Below are 16,476 nucleotides of genomic sequence, written 5' to 3'. Positions count from 1 at the left end.
TACAGGTCCATAATCCAGTTTTGGATTGGAAATCAATGTCTGTGTCCAGTTGGGGTTGTCAAGGGGTACATGGTGACGTTCCGTTGTTGTCAATTTCTCCTTCTACTCCTTCTGAAATCCCTGAGTTTTTGTCAGATTACCGAGATGTATTTGATGAGCCCAAATCCAGTGCCCTACCTCCTCATAGGGATTGTGATTGTGCTATTAATTTGATTCCTGGTAGTAAATTTCCTAAGGGACGGCTTTTCAATTTATCTGTGCCGGAACACGCCGCTATGCGGAGTTATATAAAGGAGTCCTTGGAGAAAGGGCATATTCGCCCGTCGTCGTCACCGTTGGGAGCAGGGTTCTTTTTTGTGGCCAAGAAGGATGGTTCTCTGAGACCCTGTATAGATTATCGCCTTCTCAATAAAATCATGGTCAAATTTCAGTACCCTTTGCCTCTACTGTCTGATTTGTTTGCTCGGATTAAGGGGGCTAGTTGGTTCACCAAGATAGATCTTCGAGGGGCGTATAATCTCGTGCGTATTAAACAAGGCGATGAATGGAAAACAGCATTTAATACGCCCGAGGGCCATTTTGAGTACCTGGTGATGCCATTCGGGCTTTCTAATGCTCCATCTGTGTTTCAGTCCTTTATGCATGACATCTTCCGAAAGTATTTGGATAGATTCATTATTGTATATTTGGATGATATTTTGGTCTTTTCGGATGATTGGGAGTCTCATGTGAAGCAGGTCAGAATGGTGTTCCAGGTTCTTCGTGCTAATTCTTTGTTTGTGAAAGGGTCTAAATGTCTCTTCGGAGTTCAGAAGGTTTCCTTTTTGGGCTTCATTTTTTCCCCTTCTACTATCGAGATGGATCCTGTTAAAGTTCAGGCCATTTATGATTGGACTCAGCCTACATTTGTGAAGAGCCTTCAGAAATTCCTGGGCTTTGCTAATTTTTACCGTCGCTTCATCGCTAATTTTTCTAGTGTTGTTAAACCATTGACTGATTTGACCAAGAAAGGTGCTGATGTGGTGAATTGGTCCTCTGCGGCCGTTGAGGCCTTTCGGGAGTTGAAACGTCGTTTCTCTTCGGCCCCTGTGTTGTGTCAGCCAGATGTTTCGCTCTCTTTTCAGGTCGAGGTTGATGCTTCTGAGATTGGAGCAGGGGCTGTTTTGTCTCAAAGATCTTCTGATGGCTCTGTGATGAAGCCATGTGCTTACTTTTCTAGAAAGTTTTCGCCTGCTGAGCGCAATTATGATGTTGGCAATCGGGAGTTGTTGGCTATGAAGTGGGCGTTCGAGGAGTGGCGACATTGGCTTGAGGGAGCCAAGCATCGCGTAGTGGTCTTGACGGAGCACAAGAATCTGACTTATCTCGAGTCTGCTAAGCGGTTGAATCCTAGACAGGCTCGATGGTCGCTGTTTTTCTCCCATTTCGATTTTGTGGTTTCTTACCTTCCGGGTTCTAGGAATGTGAAGGCCGATGCCCTTTCAAGGAGTTTTGTGCCTGATTCCTCAGGAGTTCCTGTGCCGGCTGGTATTCTCAAAGAGGGGGTAATTCTGTCTGCCATCTCACCTGATTTGCGGCGGGCGCTGCAGGAGTTTCAGGCTGATAGACCTGACCGTTGTCCAGCAGAGAAACTGTCTGTCCCCGATAGATGGACTAGTAGAGTTATCTCTGAGGTTCATTGTTCGGTGTTGGCTGGTCATCCTGGGATTTTTGGTACCAGAGATTTGGTGGCTAGGTCCTTTTGGTGGCCTTCCTTGTCGTGGGATGTGCGTTCTTTTGTGCAGTCCTGTGGGACTTGTGCTCGGGCCAAGCCCTGCTGTTCTCATGCCAGTGGGTTACTTTTGCCCTTGCCAGTCCCGAAAAGGCCTTGGACGCATGTTTCCATGGATTTTATTTCAGATCTCCCTGTCTCTCAAAGGATGTCGGTCATCTGGGTGGTTTGTGATCGCTTCTCTAAGATGGTCCATTTGGTACCCGTGCCTAAATTACCTTCCTCCTCTGATTTGGTTCCACTATTTTTTCAGCATGTGGTTCGTTTGCATGGCATTCCGGAGAACATCGTGTCAGACAGAGGTTCCCAGTTTGTTTCAAGGTTTTGGCGGTCCTTTTGTGCTAAGATGGGCATTGATTTGTCTTTCTCTTCGGCTTTCCATCCTCAGACAAATGGCCAAACCGAACGAACTAATCAGACTTTGGAGACTTATCTGAGATGCTTTGTTTCTGCTGATCAGGATGATTGGGTGACCTTCTTGCCATTGGCTGAGTTCGCCCTTAATAATCGGGCCAGTTCGGCTACTTTGTTTTCGCCTTTTTTTGTAATTCTGGTTTTCATCCTCGTTTTTCTTCAGGGCAGGTTGAGCCTTCGGACTGTCCTGGTGTGGATTCTGTGGTGGACAGGTTGCAGCAAATTTGGACTCATGTAGTGGACAATTTGACATTGTCCCAGGAGAAGGCTCAATGTTTCGCCAACCGCCGTCGCTGTGTTGGTCCCCGACTTCGTGTTGGGGATTTGGTTTGGTTGTCGTTTCGTCATGTCCCTATGAAGGTTTCTTCTCCTAAGTTTAAGCCTCGTTTCATTGGTCCTTATAAGATTTCTGAAATTCTCAATCCTGTGTTGTTTCGTTTGGCCCTTCCAGCTTCTTTTGCCATCTATAATGTGTTCCATAGGTCGTTGTTGCGGAGATATGTGGCGCCTATGGTTCCCTCCGCTGACCCTCCTGCTCCGATGTTGGTCGAGGGGGAGTTGGAGTATGTGGTGAAGATTTTAGATTCTCATGTTTCGAGACGGAAACTTCAGTACCTGGTCAAATGGAAGGGCTATGGTCAGGAGGATAATTCCTGGGTTTTTGCCTCCGATGTCCTTGCGGCCGAGTTGGTTCGTGCCTTTCATTTGGCTCGTCCTGATCGGCCTGGGGGCTCTGGTGAGGGTTCGGTGACCCCTCCTCAAGGGGGGGTACTGTTGTGAATTCCGTTCTCGAACTCCCTCCTGTGGTCATGAATGGTACTTTGGTGAGTTCTGTTCGTGGACTCCCTCTGGTGGCTGTGAGTGGAACTGCTGGTTCTGAGGTTGTGTCCTCAGCTGCCCTCGTTTGCGGCTAGGCTGGCTTCTCTATTTAACTCCACTCAGATCGTTACTCCATGCCAGCTGTCAATGTATCGGTACTGGTTCAGATCTCTCTCGGATCTTTCTGATGACCTGTCTACTCCAGCATAAGCTAAGTCCCTGCTGGTTCATTTGTTGTTCATTGGTGTACTAATATGTTTCTTAGTGCTTGCTAAGTTCTTGTCCAGCTTGCCAACATGATATTGCCTTGCTAGCTGGAAGCTCTGGGTTGCAGAGTGGCACCTCCGCACCGTGAGTCGGTGCGGGGGTCTTTTTGTACACTCTGCGTGGCTTTTTGTAGTTTTTTGTGCTGACCGCATAGATTCCTTTCCTATCCTCAGTCTATCTAGTAAGTCCGGCCTCCTTTGCTGAAACCTGTTTCATCCCTGTGTTTGTGACTTTCCTCTTAACTCACAGTTAATATATGTGGGGGGCTGCCTTTACCTTTGGGGGAATTTCTCTGAGGCAAGTTAAGGCTTATTTTCCTATCTTTAGGGGTAGTTAGCTCTTAGGCTGTGAAGAGGCGTCTAGGGAGAGTTAGGTACGCTCCACAGCTATTTCTAGTGTGTGTGTTAGGATTAGGATTTGCGGTCAGCAGAGTTCCCACTTCCCAGAGCTTGTCCTGTCTTTCAGTTTAACCATCAGGTCATTCCAGGTGCACCTAACCACCAGGTCCATAACAGTCCACCCATTTCTTCTACTTGATTGGACTACTAGTGCTTTTGTTTTCTGGATGGGTCCCCAAGAGTCCAGGTATATATGCCTGCAGCGTTATTGATAAAAAGTGGATATTCATACCTTGGGTGCATTAGTGGTGCAGATCGCTTTGTTGTTTGTGTGGTCTCTCGTATCAATACCCGACACAGCTGCCGACACTCAGCACCGGAGCGTGCGGCTGTATTTCTATGCAGATAAACGCTCCGTTCCCCAGAGCCGGCGGTTGTGCCAGATATTGATGCGAGAGACTCTTGCGAGTTTCTCGTATTGCACTCAAGTGTCACTCCAGCCGAATGTGAATCCTCCCATAGGCTGACGCCTGCATTTATATGGGAAGATGACATGTGAATTTGCCAATTTATGCATTAAGTATTCTCAATTTTTCTAATTTTCTATAGTAATGCAATTCAAATTTCATGTTCTCATGCTATAGAGTGCTACTTTCTTTTGTTAAGTTATCTATGGAGATGGTTACTCTTAGTAAGCACCTATGCACACCCGATTTCTGTTTGGAAGTGAGTCAGTCTTTCGATATTTACAAAGCAATCAGTATGTTGCAGCTCAGTGGTTTTACCCATTCCCAGATGTTTCTTGCGACACCTTTTTATTGGCCATCAGTTGAACCAGCTGATATATTTCACCAAGTGGAAGGATTGCTTTTTAACCCCTTTACGACATCAGGCGTATATTTACACTGATGTCTGACTCCCTCCCCTTTGATGTGGTCTCTGACGGTGAGCCCACATCTTTTTCCGACACGTCATCTGTTTTGAACAGCTGACATGTGCCTGGAACAGCCGCGGGTGGAATCGCAATCCACCCGTGGCTATTAACCCATTAAATGCCGCTGACAGCGTCATTTAACAGGCGCTTCCGGCAATCTCACCGGAAGTCCGCCCACCGGTGACCCCGTCACGTGACCGCGAGTCACCGGTGGGTTTGCATGACAACCAGAGGTCTCCTGCAGACCTCTATGGTTGTCCACTGCCGGCTTGCTGTGAGCACCACCCAGCGGTCGGCGTCCATAGCTAATGAGTAATTCAGCTATATATAGGCGGTCTGATCATCGACTATATGTAGCAGAGCCGATCGGATTATGGCACCTTCTAGTCTCCCATGGAGACTATTGAAGCATGCCAAAAGTAAAAAAAAAATGTTTTTGGTATCGCTGCATTCAGAATCGCCCAATCTATCAATAAAAAAGATTAACCTGATCGCTTAACGGTGTAGCGAGAAAAGTCAAAACGCCAGAATTACATTTTTTTTGGTTGCCGCGACATTGCATTAAAATGCAATAATGGGCAATCAAAAGATTATATATGCACCAAAATGGTATCATTAAAAACATCAGCTCGGCACGCAAAAACTAAGCCCTCACACAACCCGAGATCACAAAAAATGGAGACGCTATGGCACAATTTTAAATGTTTTATTTTAACAAAGTTTGGAAATTCTTTTTCCACCACTTCGATAAAAAAGAACCTAGACATGTTTGGTGTCTATGAACTCGAAATGACCTGATGAATCATATAGGCAGGTCAGTTTTAGCATTTAGTGAACCTAGTAAAAAATCAAAAACAAAAAAAAAAAGTGTGGGATTGCACTTTTTTTTTGCAATTTCACAGCACTTGGAATTTTTTTCCCGTTTTCCAGTACACGACATGGTAACATCAATGGTATCGTTCAAAAGTAAAACTCGTCCCGCAAAAAACAAGCCCTTACACAGCCATATTAACATTAAAATAAAAAAGTTATGGCTCTGGGAAGAAGGGGAGCGAAAAACAATAACGCAAAAACGAAAATACCTCCGGGGTAAGGGGTTAATTACTGATAGATTTCAGCTGGTGTGATGACTTTTTGCGCCTTTTTCTTCATGTGTTCATTACTTTTTCCCTGTCATTTCTCATTGTTACACATAGCTTAATTTATGGACATCTATGGTTTGATTTTTTTGCCTGTGTGGATTGGATGGGTTGTTACGGACAGCTGGTGAAAATTTCATGTCACTAGCACCTTTAGAAATACACTGCTCAAAAAAATAAAGGGATCACTAAAAATTCCACATCCTACAGAACATTGAATTAAATGTTCTAATTACAAATCTTTAATCAGTACATAGTGGAATGAGTTGAGAATAAAACATAAAAATGAGCAATGTAAATCTAAATTAATATCCCATGGGGGTCTGGATTTGGAATAATACTCAAAATCAATGTGGAAATACTCAAGCTACTTACCAGGTAGCGGTGTTCTTCAGGAGCCCTTGACAGCACTAACGAGAGAGGGGATCCGCCCTTCAGGGACAGGAAACCTACAGAGATAAAAGGGCGGCACCTCTCTCCCGCATCAGTTGTATTACAGAGCATGAGAGGACCTCCTTGGTTAGTAGCACATAAATAATTTACACAATTCACCTTGTGACTAAACTTAAAAAATGTATATAAATAAGTGGTGATAAGCCATATCAGTAGAAAAGGGAGGGAATATAGGAGTGCTGTCATGGGCTCCTGAAAAACACAGCTACCTGGTAAGTAGCTTGAGTATTTATTCAGTCGCCATGACAGCACTAACGAGAGAATTACAGAGAAAAGAGTCTTAGGGAGGGACTACTGCTTCCAGCACCCTTCTACCAAACGTGAGATCGTTGGAGCCACCCAGATCTAGTCTGTAATGTTTAAAGAAAGTAGATGGAGCTGACCATGTGGCCGCCTTACATATCTCCTCAATGGACACCTCCGACTTTTCTGCCCAGGAAGTCGCCATGGCGAATGAGCTCTTATTCCTTCCGGGACTTCTAGGCCACCTGCTGAATAAGATAAAGAAATCGCTTCCCTAATCCATCTACCTAAGGTGTTTTTGGACACCCTAAACCCTTTCCTGACTCCCTGAAAGGATATGAATAAAGAACTATCTTTTTTCCAGGGGTCTGTTACAGATATATACCTAAGTAGACATCTTTTGACATCTAATGAATGGAGTTTGAGTTCTTTTTGATTTCTAGGATTAGGACAAAAAGTGGGGAATTTATTTCCTGAAGTCTGTGGAACTTTGAAGCTACCTTCGGAAGATAGAGGGGATCAGTTCTTAATACTACCCTATCTTCTTTAACCTGAATATATGGAGGTTGTCTAGAGAGAGCCTGTAAGTCACTAACTCTCCTCGCAGACGTGAGACCGACCAAAAGAGCTGTTTTTAAGGACAGGACTTTTATAGGAGCAGATTCTATAGGCTCAAAGGGTGCTTCAGTCAAAGCTGTAAGAACCAAGTTTAAGTCCCATGGGGCCAGTGTTTTCTTAATAATTGGTCTTGATCTAGCCGCTGCTTTGATAAATCTAGCAATCCAATAATTGTTAGCTAAATTACAATTATACAACGCCCCTAAAGCCGATACATGAACTCTAAGGGTGCTTGTAGGTAGACCCATCTCTAGACCTTTCTGCAGGAACTCCAGAATCTTAGTAATACTGACTTTTTGACCCATCTCTGATCCTGAAACAGTCATTAATTTTTTCCAGACTCTAACAAATATTTGTTGTGGAAACCTTCCTGCTTTTTAATAGCGTATTTATAAGGCCTTGTGAAAAACCCCTTTTTCTTAGTAATGACCCTTCAAATCCCACGCCGTCAGATGTAAATTGGACACTCGTGGATGGAGAATTGGACCCTGAGAGAGGAGGTCTGGGAGTTCTGGGAGAATCCACGGCTGAGAAATGGACATTTTCCTCAGCCAAGGAAATCACGGCCTCCTGGGCCAGAACGGCGCTATCAGGATTACTCGAGCTCTGTCCTCCCGAATCTTCCTCAGAACAATGGGGATCAAGTTCAATGGGGGAAAGGCATAAGCCATATTGTAATGCCATGGAATTAGGAGGGCATCCACCACATACGGATTGTCTCTGGGGTTTAGGGAGCAAAACCGGTAACACTTTTTGTTCTCTTTGCTGGCGAAGAGGTCTATCTCTGGACACCCCCAAAGAAGGGTGATCTGGTCGAAGATGGTCTGATTGAGAACCCAATCTCCTTGCCCGAGTTTCCTGCGACTTAGGTAGTCGGCCATGATGTTGTGTTTTCCTTTCATGTGAAGCGACGTGACAGTAGATGATTTTCGGCTATCTGTAAGATACGACCCGCCACTTCCATTAAAGATCTGGACCGGGTTCCCCCCTGATGGTTAATGTAGGCTAGTTACCTGATTGTCTGAGAATAGCCTGACGTGATGGCCCTGTAAGGACATAAGGAAATGGCTCAGAGCTTTTTACTGCCAATAACTCTTTAAGGTTAGAGGACAAACTTTGTTCGGAACGTGACCAAACCCCCTGGACCCACATATCACCCATATGTGCTCCCCATCCCCTGGGGCTAGCATCTGTGGTCACCACACGAGATATATGGTTTATCCAGGGAACCCCTGTACGCAGGTTTGGAGTGTGTAACCACCAACGTAAGGACTGAATAGAGGCAACAGACAAAGAAAAGGTACTATCCAGGTGGCCCTCTAACAGATGAGTATTGTACAATACATCCCACTGTAGGACTCTGGTGTGGTACTGGGCCCAGAGTACCGCCAGGATACACGAATTGAATGTGAGCCTAACAGTGACATCGCTCCTCTTAATGTTATCAATGGATTACCCACAACGTTGAGTATTTGTCGTTGAATTTTTTCTACCTTTGTATCGGGTAGACGACATTCCTGCAACCTTGAGTCCAATATGAGACCCAGGAATTCTTGAACCTATAGAGGCTGTAATGGTGATTTTTTAAAGTTAATTATCCAACCCAACCTCTGTAAGGCTGCAATTACTTTATCTAGTTGGGCCGAGCAGTGTGATTTTGAGTTCCCTATTATTAACAGGTCATCCAGATATGGAACTACCAGAATATCCTGTTCATGAAGATGCACCATGACCTCCACCATTATCTTTGTGAACACACGAGGAGCAACTGCAACACCAAAGGGGAGTGCCCTGTATTGGAAGTGTTTAACCGTCCCGCCTAGTAAGACTGCCACCCTTAAATATCGCTGGTGGTCTGCGTGTATAGGGATATGATAATAGGCGTCTTTAAGATCTAAGACGACCATGAAACACTTGTCAAACAATAGCTTTATTGCTGTTTTGACCAACTCCATTTTAAATGATTGGATCCACAAAAACTTATTCAGGCCCTGAAGGTTGATAATGGTGCGAAACAAATTATCTGGCTTTTTAATCAAAAAGAGGGGAGAATAGAATCCTTTACCCCTTTGCGCTTCAGGAACCTCCACCAATACGCCCTTTTGTTGGAGTTCCTGGACCTCAGACTCTAATGCCAGTTGTTCTGCAGATGAAGAACTCACAAGTGCTACTAGAAATTTCTCATTAGGAGTGTTCAGAAAATCAAACTTTAGTCCAACTTTAATAATGTTCAGGACCCATGGGTTATTGGAAATATTACGCCAAGCCGGATAGAAGGCCAAAAGCCTGCCTCCTACCCGTTCCGGCAGTCATTGTGGCTTTCTGTTGTCCCGAAAGGAGTTAAATATGTAGCCTCTACCTTTCTTCCTATTGGCGTCATATCTGGGTTTTTCTTTATTCGACCTTGTTCGGTCAAACCATCTTCTGTTAGTGCCCCGTCTGTAAGTGGGTCTACCCAGGTAGGGGAATCGTTTTTTACTATCTCCTGCTTTTTCTAATAACTCATCCAGAACTGGACCGAATAAGTGCGCCCCTTCACATGGAATGCTGAATAACTTTGATCTGGCCTGCATGTCCCCCTGCCAACATTTCAGCCAGATGGCTCTACGGGCCGAATTAGAAAGTGCCGCCGACCTGGCTGCCAATTTTACCGAATCTGCTGATGCATCTGCCAGATAAGCAGCAGCCCCCTGAATCATAGGGAGGGAGGATAAGATTTCGTTTCTCGGGGCCTTATTTTTAAGCTGATCTTCCAGGCTGTCTAGCCACACCATCATAGAGCGTGCTGTACAGGTGGCTGCAATTGACGGTCTGAGGGCCCCTGCTGAAGTTTCCCAAGCTCCCTTAAGAAACACATTGGCTCTCCTGTCTAGCGGGTCCTTTAAAGTTCCCAGATCCTCAAACGGCAGTGAGGACTTCTTGGAAGCCTTAGCCACGGCTGCATCAAGTTTTGGAGCCTTATCCCATGTTGCCGACGCTGTCTCCTCGAACGGATACTTTCTCTTAAACGATGGAGGAAGAGAACCTTTCCTTTCCGTTTTTTTCCATTCTCGAGTAATGAGGGAGCTTACTTTATCTACTACCGGAAAACATCTGCGGGATTTACGGTCCAATCCTTTAAACATCACATCCTGCATAGATCTCTCTGACGGAGTTTGTTCAATTCCTATTGTGTTATTTACTGCCTTGACGAGGCGGTCTATCCGGTCAAAGGAAAAACATGAGTGACCGTAATCAGTCTCTGAGGAAGATGATGACGTGAGAAGCCTCTGACTTCGGCTCCCCTGAGTCACTGTCCTCAAACGAACTTGGGGATATAGGTTCTATTTCTCTAGATCCTCTACTATGAGATAGGGATCTTGCTGAACCCCTGATCTCTTGCCTGACCATCTGCCTTAGGCTAGTAGCAAAATCTGGCGTCTCCTCTGCTATTAACCGTTGAATACACGGTCCACACAATTTCTTTATGTAATCATCCGGGAGAGGAATTCCACATTCCGCGCATTCCTTGTGTCTAGATTTAGAGGACCGCTTTTTTCCCTGATAAATATGGAGAGAGGGAATATAAGGGGAGACACACATCACTAAGTGAACTTTCTCGGCGATCACTTACCCCTATAATGACTGAGTGGTACCGTAGATTGCGTGGGGATCCTCTCAACCGTTAACATTTTCCGGCCTGAGGATTTTCCGGCTTTAGAAGCTTGATCAGCTCTATCACCTCCAGGACGACTACTGCCACTAGAACGTCGCTGGGTGCTTGCTGCTTGGGGCTTCTCCAGGGGTTGACACTGTTGCTCAGACTGCAACGGTTCCTGCTCCTGAGACTCCATTGTAAAATGGATATGAAGCATGTGGTAGCCCATACGGAATCCTTAAATAGCCGGCCCCCTCTAGGTACCTCCCCCGGATGGGAGTCAGATTTAATCCAGGTGAACTGCCTGGTACAACACACATATGGGAGGCCCCTCCCCCAAAGTATACCCGCATATCAGAGCCTTCCCCCAGCTGTGCGGTATGCCTTTAATGGCCTTACCTACCCCCAGAACCGCCCAGCGCCGTATTCTTGCTGTACTGCAGGGCGCCACCATATTCATCACGCCCTCGCCGGACACCAGTCACAGAGCGCCACCATGATCACCGCCGCGGCCCCACTGCGCATGCACCGCGCATCATCAGCCCTCGCCGGTCACCAGACACAGGGCACTGCCATGATCACCACCGCAGCCCCACTGCGCATGCGCCGCGCGTCATCAGCGGCCGCCGGATGTGAGTCGCCATCACCACCGCCGCACTGCGCATGCGCCGCACGCCAGCCACAGCGCACCTATGGCGCCGACACTACCCAGGTTCCTGCCGTGTCCCAAACGCCCAAAGGCACCGCCACACACACACCGCCGCAGGTCTCCGGGAAACAGGCCTCCCATAACATACATACCTGTACCTGCGGCAATGGGACACCGCAAAGTCAGCACTCCCCCTGAAGGCTGCTTTCATCTGCTGCTGCCTACCCCCACAGCACTCTGTGGTGTAGCACCTCCAGCGCACTGGACCCGACCGTGGAAGGGGAACCGGCCTGGGTACTATCTCCAGTCTTCACCATCTTCATAAGGCAAGTCTGTAGGGTCCCGTCAGGGACAGGAAACCAACTGATGCGGGAGAGGTGCCGCCCTTTTATTTCTGTAGGTTTCCTGTCCCTGAAGGGCGAATCCCCTCTCTCGTTAGTGCTGTCATGGCGACTGAATAAAATCAAATTACAGGCTGATCCAACTTCAGTGGAAATGTTGCAAGACAAGGAACTGATGCTCACTAGTCGGTGTAGCCTCCATGTACCTGTATGACCTCTCTACAACACAGGGGAATGCTCCTGAGGCGGCGGATGGTCTCCTGAAGGATCTCCTCACAGACCTGGATTAAAGCATCAGTCAACTCATGGACTGTGTGGTGCAACGTGGCACTGGTGGATGGAACAAGACATGATGTTGCAGATGTGCTTGATTGGATTCAGTTCTAGGGAACGGGTGGGTCAGTCCATAGCAACAATACCTTCATCATGCAGGAACTGCTGAAGTACTTCAGTCACACGAGGCCATCAGAAGGAACCCAGGGCGCACTGCACATGGTCTCATCCCGGCACCTATTGGCATTCCGGGTACAATTGGCTACCACATGGAGGGCTGTGCTGCCCTCCAAAGAAATGCCTTCCCACACCATAACTGACCCACTGAGAAACCAGTCAAGCTGGAGGATTTTGCAGGCAACAGAACGTTCTCCACTTCGTCTCCAAACTCTGTCACATGTGCTCAGTATGAACCTGCTCTCATCCGTGAAGAGCACAGAGCTCCAGTGTCTAATCTGTCAATCTTGGTGTCTTCTGACAAATGACAAACACACTGCATGGTGTTGCGCTGTAAGCGCAACACGCACTTGTGGATGTCAGGCCCTCATAACATCCTCATGGAGTCTGACAGTTTGAGCAGACACATATTAATGGCCTGCTGAAGGTCCCTTTTCAGGGCTCTGGCATTGTGCTCCGCTCTTCCTTGCAGAAAGGAGGAAGTAGTGGTCCTGCTGCTGGGTTGTTGCCCTCCTAGATTCCTGGTATCTGCTCTTGACACTGTGCTTCCCTTCCCTTCCCAGCTTCCCTTCTTGCCACAGTTCGCATTGATGTGCCATCCTGGATGAGCTGCACTATCTGAACTTCTGTGGGTTGTAGACACTGCCTCATGCTACAGTACATCTAGGGGTGAGACCAATAACAAAATGCAAAAGTGAACAAAACACTAGCCAAAAAGGATAAAAACTGAGATGATCTGGGCCACCCTCTGCAGAACCTCTCCTTTATAGGGGTTGTCTTGCTAATTGCCTATCATTTCTACCTGTTGTCTGTACCATTTGCACAACAATAGAAGTTGATTCACAATCGGTGTTGCTTCATAATGGGACAGGATGATTTCACAGAAGTGTGATTGACTTGGAGTTAAACAACTCAGTGTAAGCCTTCACTTTATTTTTTTTTTAAGCAGTGTATATTTATTTACAAAATTAATGACGTGTTCAATACTTATTCCACCCACTTTATATAAAGCAGTCTATCTCCTAGGTGATGTACAGTGCCTCCTATGTCATGTATGTACTGCAGTCCTCACACTGCTTGAGTTCTATAAATTTAATGCTAGCAGTGATGAACTTCCCACTGTGAAGAGAGCTGCAGTGTAACATACATCTATGTGCGGAACAATTTACTGTGCGAGTTCTTTATAAAACTTGTTAGTCGACAGAGCTCTAAATCAACACAAACCTGGAAAAGTAGTAGGGAGTAGCAACATAATCAGTACCACCTAACATCACACGTCTCACCAAAGAGAAGCAGCTCCAGCCATCACATTAGGGGTGAGTTAATTAAATGTCTGACCAAATATAGCAAGATACATTTCAATGTTATATTTTTATACAGCCCCAGAACGAGGTTATAGATACCCAAATGGCACTTGGCAGAAAAAAGGTTCCTCACCCCTGGGGTAAAGGGACACTTCAGAACCACCACATTGCTTTCAAATAGACAATATAAGCACACAACAAACTTATAGGGAGTCTGTCAGCACTGACCGTTAATTGTTTGGCCACACAAAAGTGACACTGAGCGCCTGTAATTAGTTTTAAGTCATCTTCTCACCTACTTATTTTCTCTCTACCTCCACCTCTATATAGTCAAAGCAGACCATGAAAGATTGACGAGGAGGGACGTGGGGTGGAGTTACTGTTTTTCTTTTTGTTTTAACAGTCATTTTGTTCGGTCCGACCTTGGACTGCAATGCACAGACTGGCTGCAGCACTCCCAAAAAGAGCGTGACAGTTTTATATATTTCTCTGAGGCGCTTACGCTTGGGTTGGAAGACCTGAAGCCAGTCCACATATTAGCACTCCGTGCTCGGGACCAATTTGCAAGATTAGCCATAATAGAATTATGATTGAAATCACAGTAAAAAAATTAATGTCCTTCACTGTGGACTTTTGGTAGTGAACAGAGCATTAGAAATCTGCAACATGACACCACGCACAATATGCAAAAGACTTAAGGCCCCATCACACTTAGCGACGCTAAAGCGATCCCGACAACGATACGACCTGTCAGGGATCGTTGCTGCGTCGCTATGTGGTCGCTGGTGAGATGTCAAACAGTGAGATCTTCCCAACGACGCAGCAGCGATGCGGCGACCTGTACAACGATGTCGTTGGTCGTTGTGACCCTGTCACATGGCAGCTATTATGACGATTCAGACCTCGATGAGGGACGTCCTGTGTGACGTTGTAGTCACACAGGCATGCATTTGCGTTGCCTTTTCCGCGCCCATTCAGTTCCGATTGGTGGTCACTACTGCGTTCTGATTGGTGGCGGCCTTGCCTTATGAGGCGACACATGTCGCCTTCTGTTGAAGGCATGACCGCCAATCAGAACGCAGTAGCGACCACCAATCGGAGCGGAGGGGTGCGGAAAAGGCAACGCAAATGCACGCCTATGTGTCGGTGTCTGAGTCGTCAACGAGGTCGTTGGTAAGGTGTCAAACACAGCGATGTGTGCTACCCAGCGGGACCTCAACGATCAAAAAAAGGTCCAGGCCATTCCGACACGACCAGCGATCTCACAGCAGGGGCTGCTACGTGTCAAACATAGCGAGATCGCTACTGAGGTCGCTGTTGTGTCACAAAACTTGTGAATCAGCAGTGATCTCGCTAGCGACCTCGCTTAGTGTGACGGGGGCTAAATGCATCAAACATTATTTTAAGGTCTCTAGCTGGAAGACATAGGAAGTCTATAGTAGTCTATATATTAGAGTACACTGTATGTGATTTAGAGAACTCAAACGAATGCCAAGTTCCCTTGAATTAGGACTGGAAGGCCGAGTAGGTTTGCAAGTAGCTGGAGACATGTCGTGAATATAATGAAGCCCTCACACAGGCTGCTAACAGCTAATGGAGCATCCCACTAGCAGAATTACAGTTTTCTAGGCAAATTTTAAATCCTGCTTGGTTTCAGAGGGCTGTGCACATGTCAATAAAAGCATAAAAAGGTGCTGCCTCAGCTCTTTAAAACAGTGAAGGCTGAGAATCCTATCTTACAGCGGCAAATGGTAATAAGCCTGGGAAATGTCAGATTTGCCTTCTTCACTCTGCTAGCACCTTTTAAGAGAAAAATTGATTGCTTGTGTCATGAAATTGGTTTATAAAAAGCAAACAGACATGCAAACACTAAACTTTTTATTCGAATCTCAAAATAAAAAAGGAACGTCTTTCTTCCAATTTAAGTGAGTCGATTAATTCCATTACAAAAAAAGGAAAAAAAAACTAAAATAAAAACAGAGCAGCTCAAAACTGTGAAATGCTGTGAATGTACAGACCGCAAACTTCTGCAATTACACACGGTCAAAAAAAGGAGAAGAGTAAGAAAGCACAATATTAATTTAAATGAAAAATAAAGCAAAGCTTTGTAGTTGGCCAGATTTCCCCAGGGGCCAGAGAGTCAATGCTTATCAGAGCTTCTCAGAAGAGACAATTTTGATTAATATCAGGACCATCTGACTCAGTCTATTAAACCCCGAAGGAAAGTCTTCAGATAGAAAAGATAGGTCTTTGATTAATAATTCCTCCATTTTGTCATTCCAAGCATTTGCAAACTGTATGGCACATCTCCCCCACAGCAATCGGAGGCAAACTGCGAAGGCAATAAGCCCCCGGTCTTTGCAAGAGGAATAGGAGCCCCCTGATCAGCTCCGAGCTTATGGAACCTTTAAGTGTGTTAAATGGGGATGTGGGTGGGCATCCGATTGCTCAGCAGCAGCCAATTAATTCTATGGATGATAATTAAGTCCTGGTTAAATGTAATTAAGCTTTCTTGTAAATTAGCATAAGAGGAGAAGGATCAGGAAGGCAAGTATGAGAGTTATAATCAGATAAACATATTTACAAAAGTTGTAGGTTAATGTACAAGATGTCACATACTAAGTGCTCCTCCAACTCATCTGCAGTAGTAACATGTTCAGAAATATGTGTTCTGCAACCTCAGGACAGACTAAGACCTGCTGCACAGGAGGACAGGGTGGGAGAGCTAACAACTGTGGCTGTGATTCTACAAGAAATATTTTATGATTGGAAAGCTTGGTTTATTATCAATTACAGAACAGTAATGGGCTACAGAGATGACGTGAAGCTGCTTGAAGGCTCAACCCAGTCTCCATTATCGTACTGATGTTTTTCACTGGTCTTCTTAGGAAGACTACATTTACAAACTCAGGCTCCTTGCGAGGCCAGTTTCCGGATATTCATGATAAGACGTCTAGAGTATTCTTTGTGATCAACTGGTTTCACATCCATGGATGTAGCCTTGATACGGGATTCATCCTTAAAAAGAAATATAAAAAAAATTAAGATAAACGAGCAACTTTGAAAAAAAAAAAATCCATGTAAAAAAAACAAACAACA

The 16,476-nt window shown here is 45.6% G+C and overlaps 1 protein-coding gene across 1 annotated transcript in view; it reads right to left on the bottom strand.

The window, feature by feature from the left end:
* Nucleotides 1–15,238: 15,238 nt before the first annotated feature.
* The window catches only part of RPA1 (replication protein A1), a 92,163-nt gene continuing 90,925 nt past the window's right edge, over nt 15,239–16,476 (bottom strand). The window contains exon 17 of the mRNA XM_077294480.1: nt 15,239–16,395. Coding sequence (XP_077150595.1) covers nt 16,285–16,395 — 111 coding nt within the window. The 3' untranslated portion in view covers nt 15,239–16,284. The remainder of the gene's footprint in view (nt 16,396–16,476) is intronic.

The sequence above is a fragment of the Ranitomeya variabilis genome, chromosome 3 (assembly GCF_051348905.1).
Source record: "Ranitomeya variabilis isolate aRanVar5 chromosome 3, aRanVar5.hap1, whole genome shotgun sequence".
Lineage (NCBI taxonomy): Eukaryota > Metazoa > Chordata > Amphibia > Anura > Dendrobatidae > Ranitomeya > Ranitomeya variabilis.
The sequence above is the reverse complement of the archived record's forward strand: the minus strand, read 5'-3'. Positions and strand labels throughout refer to the sequence as shown.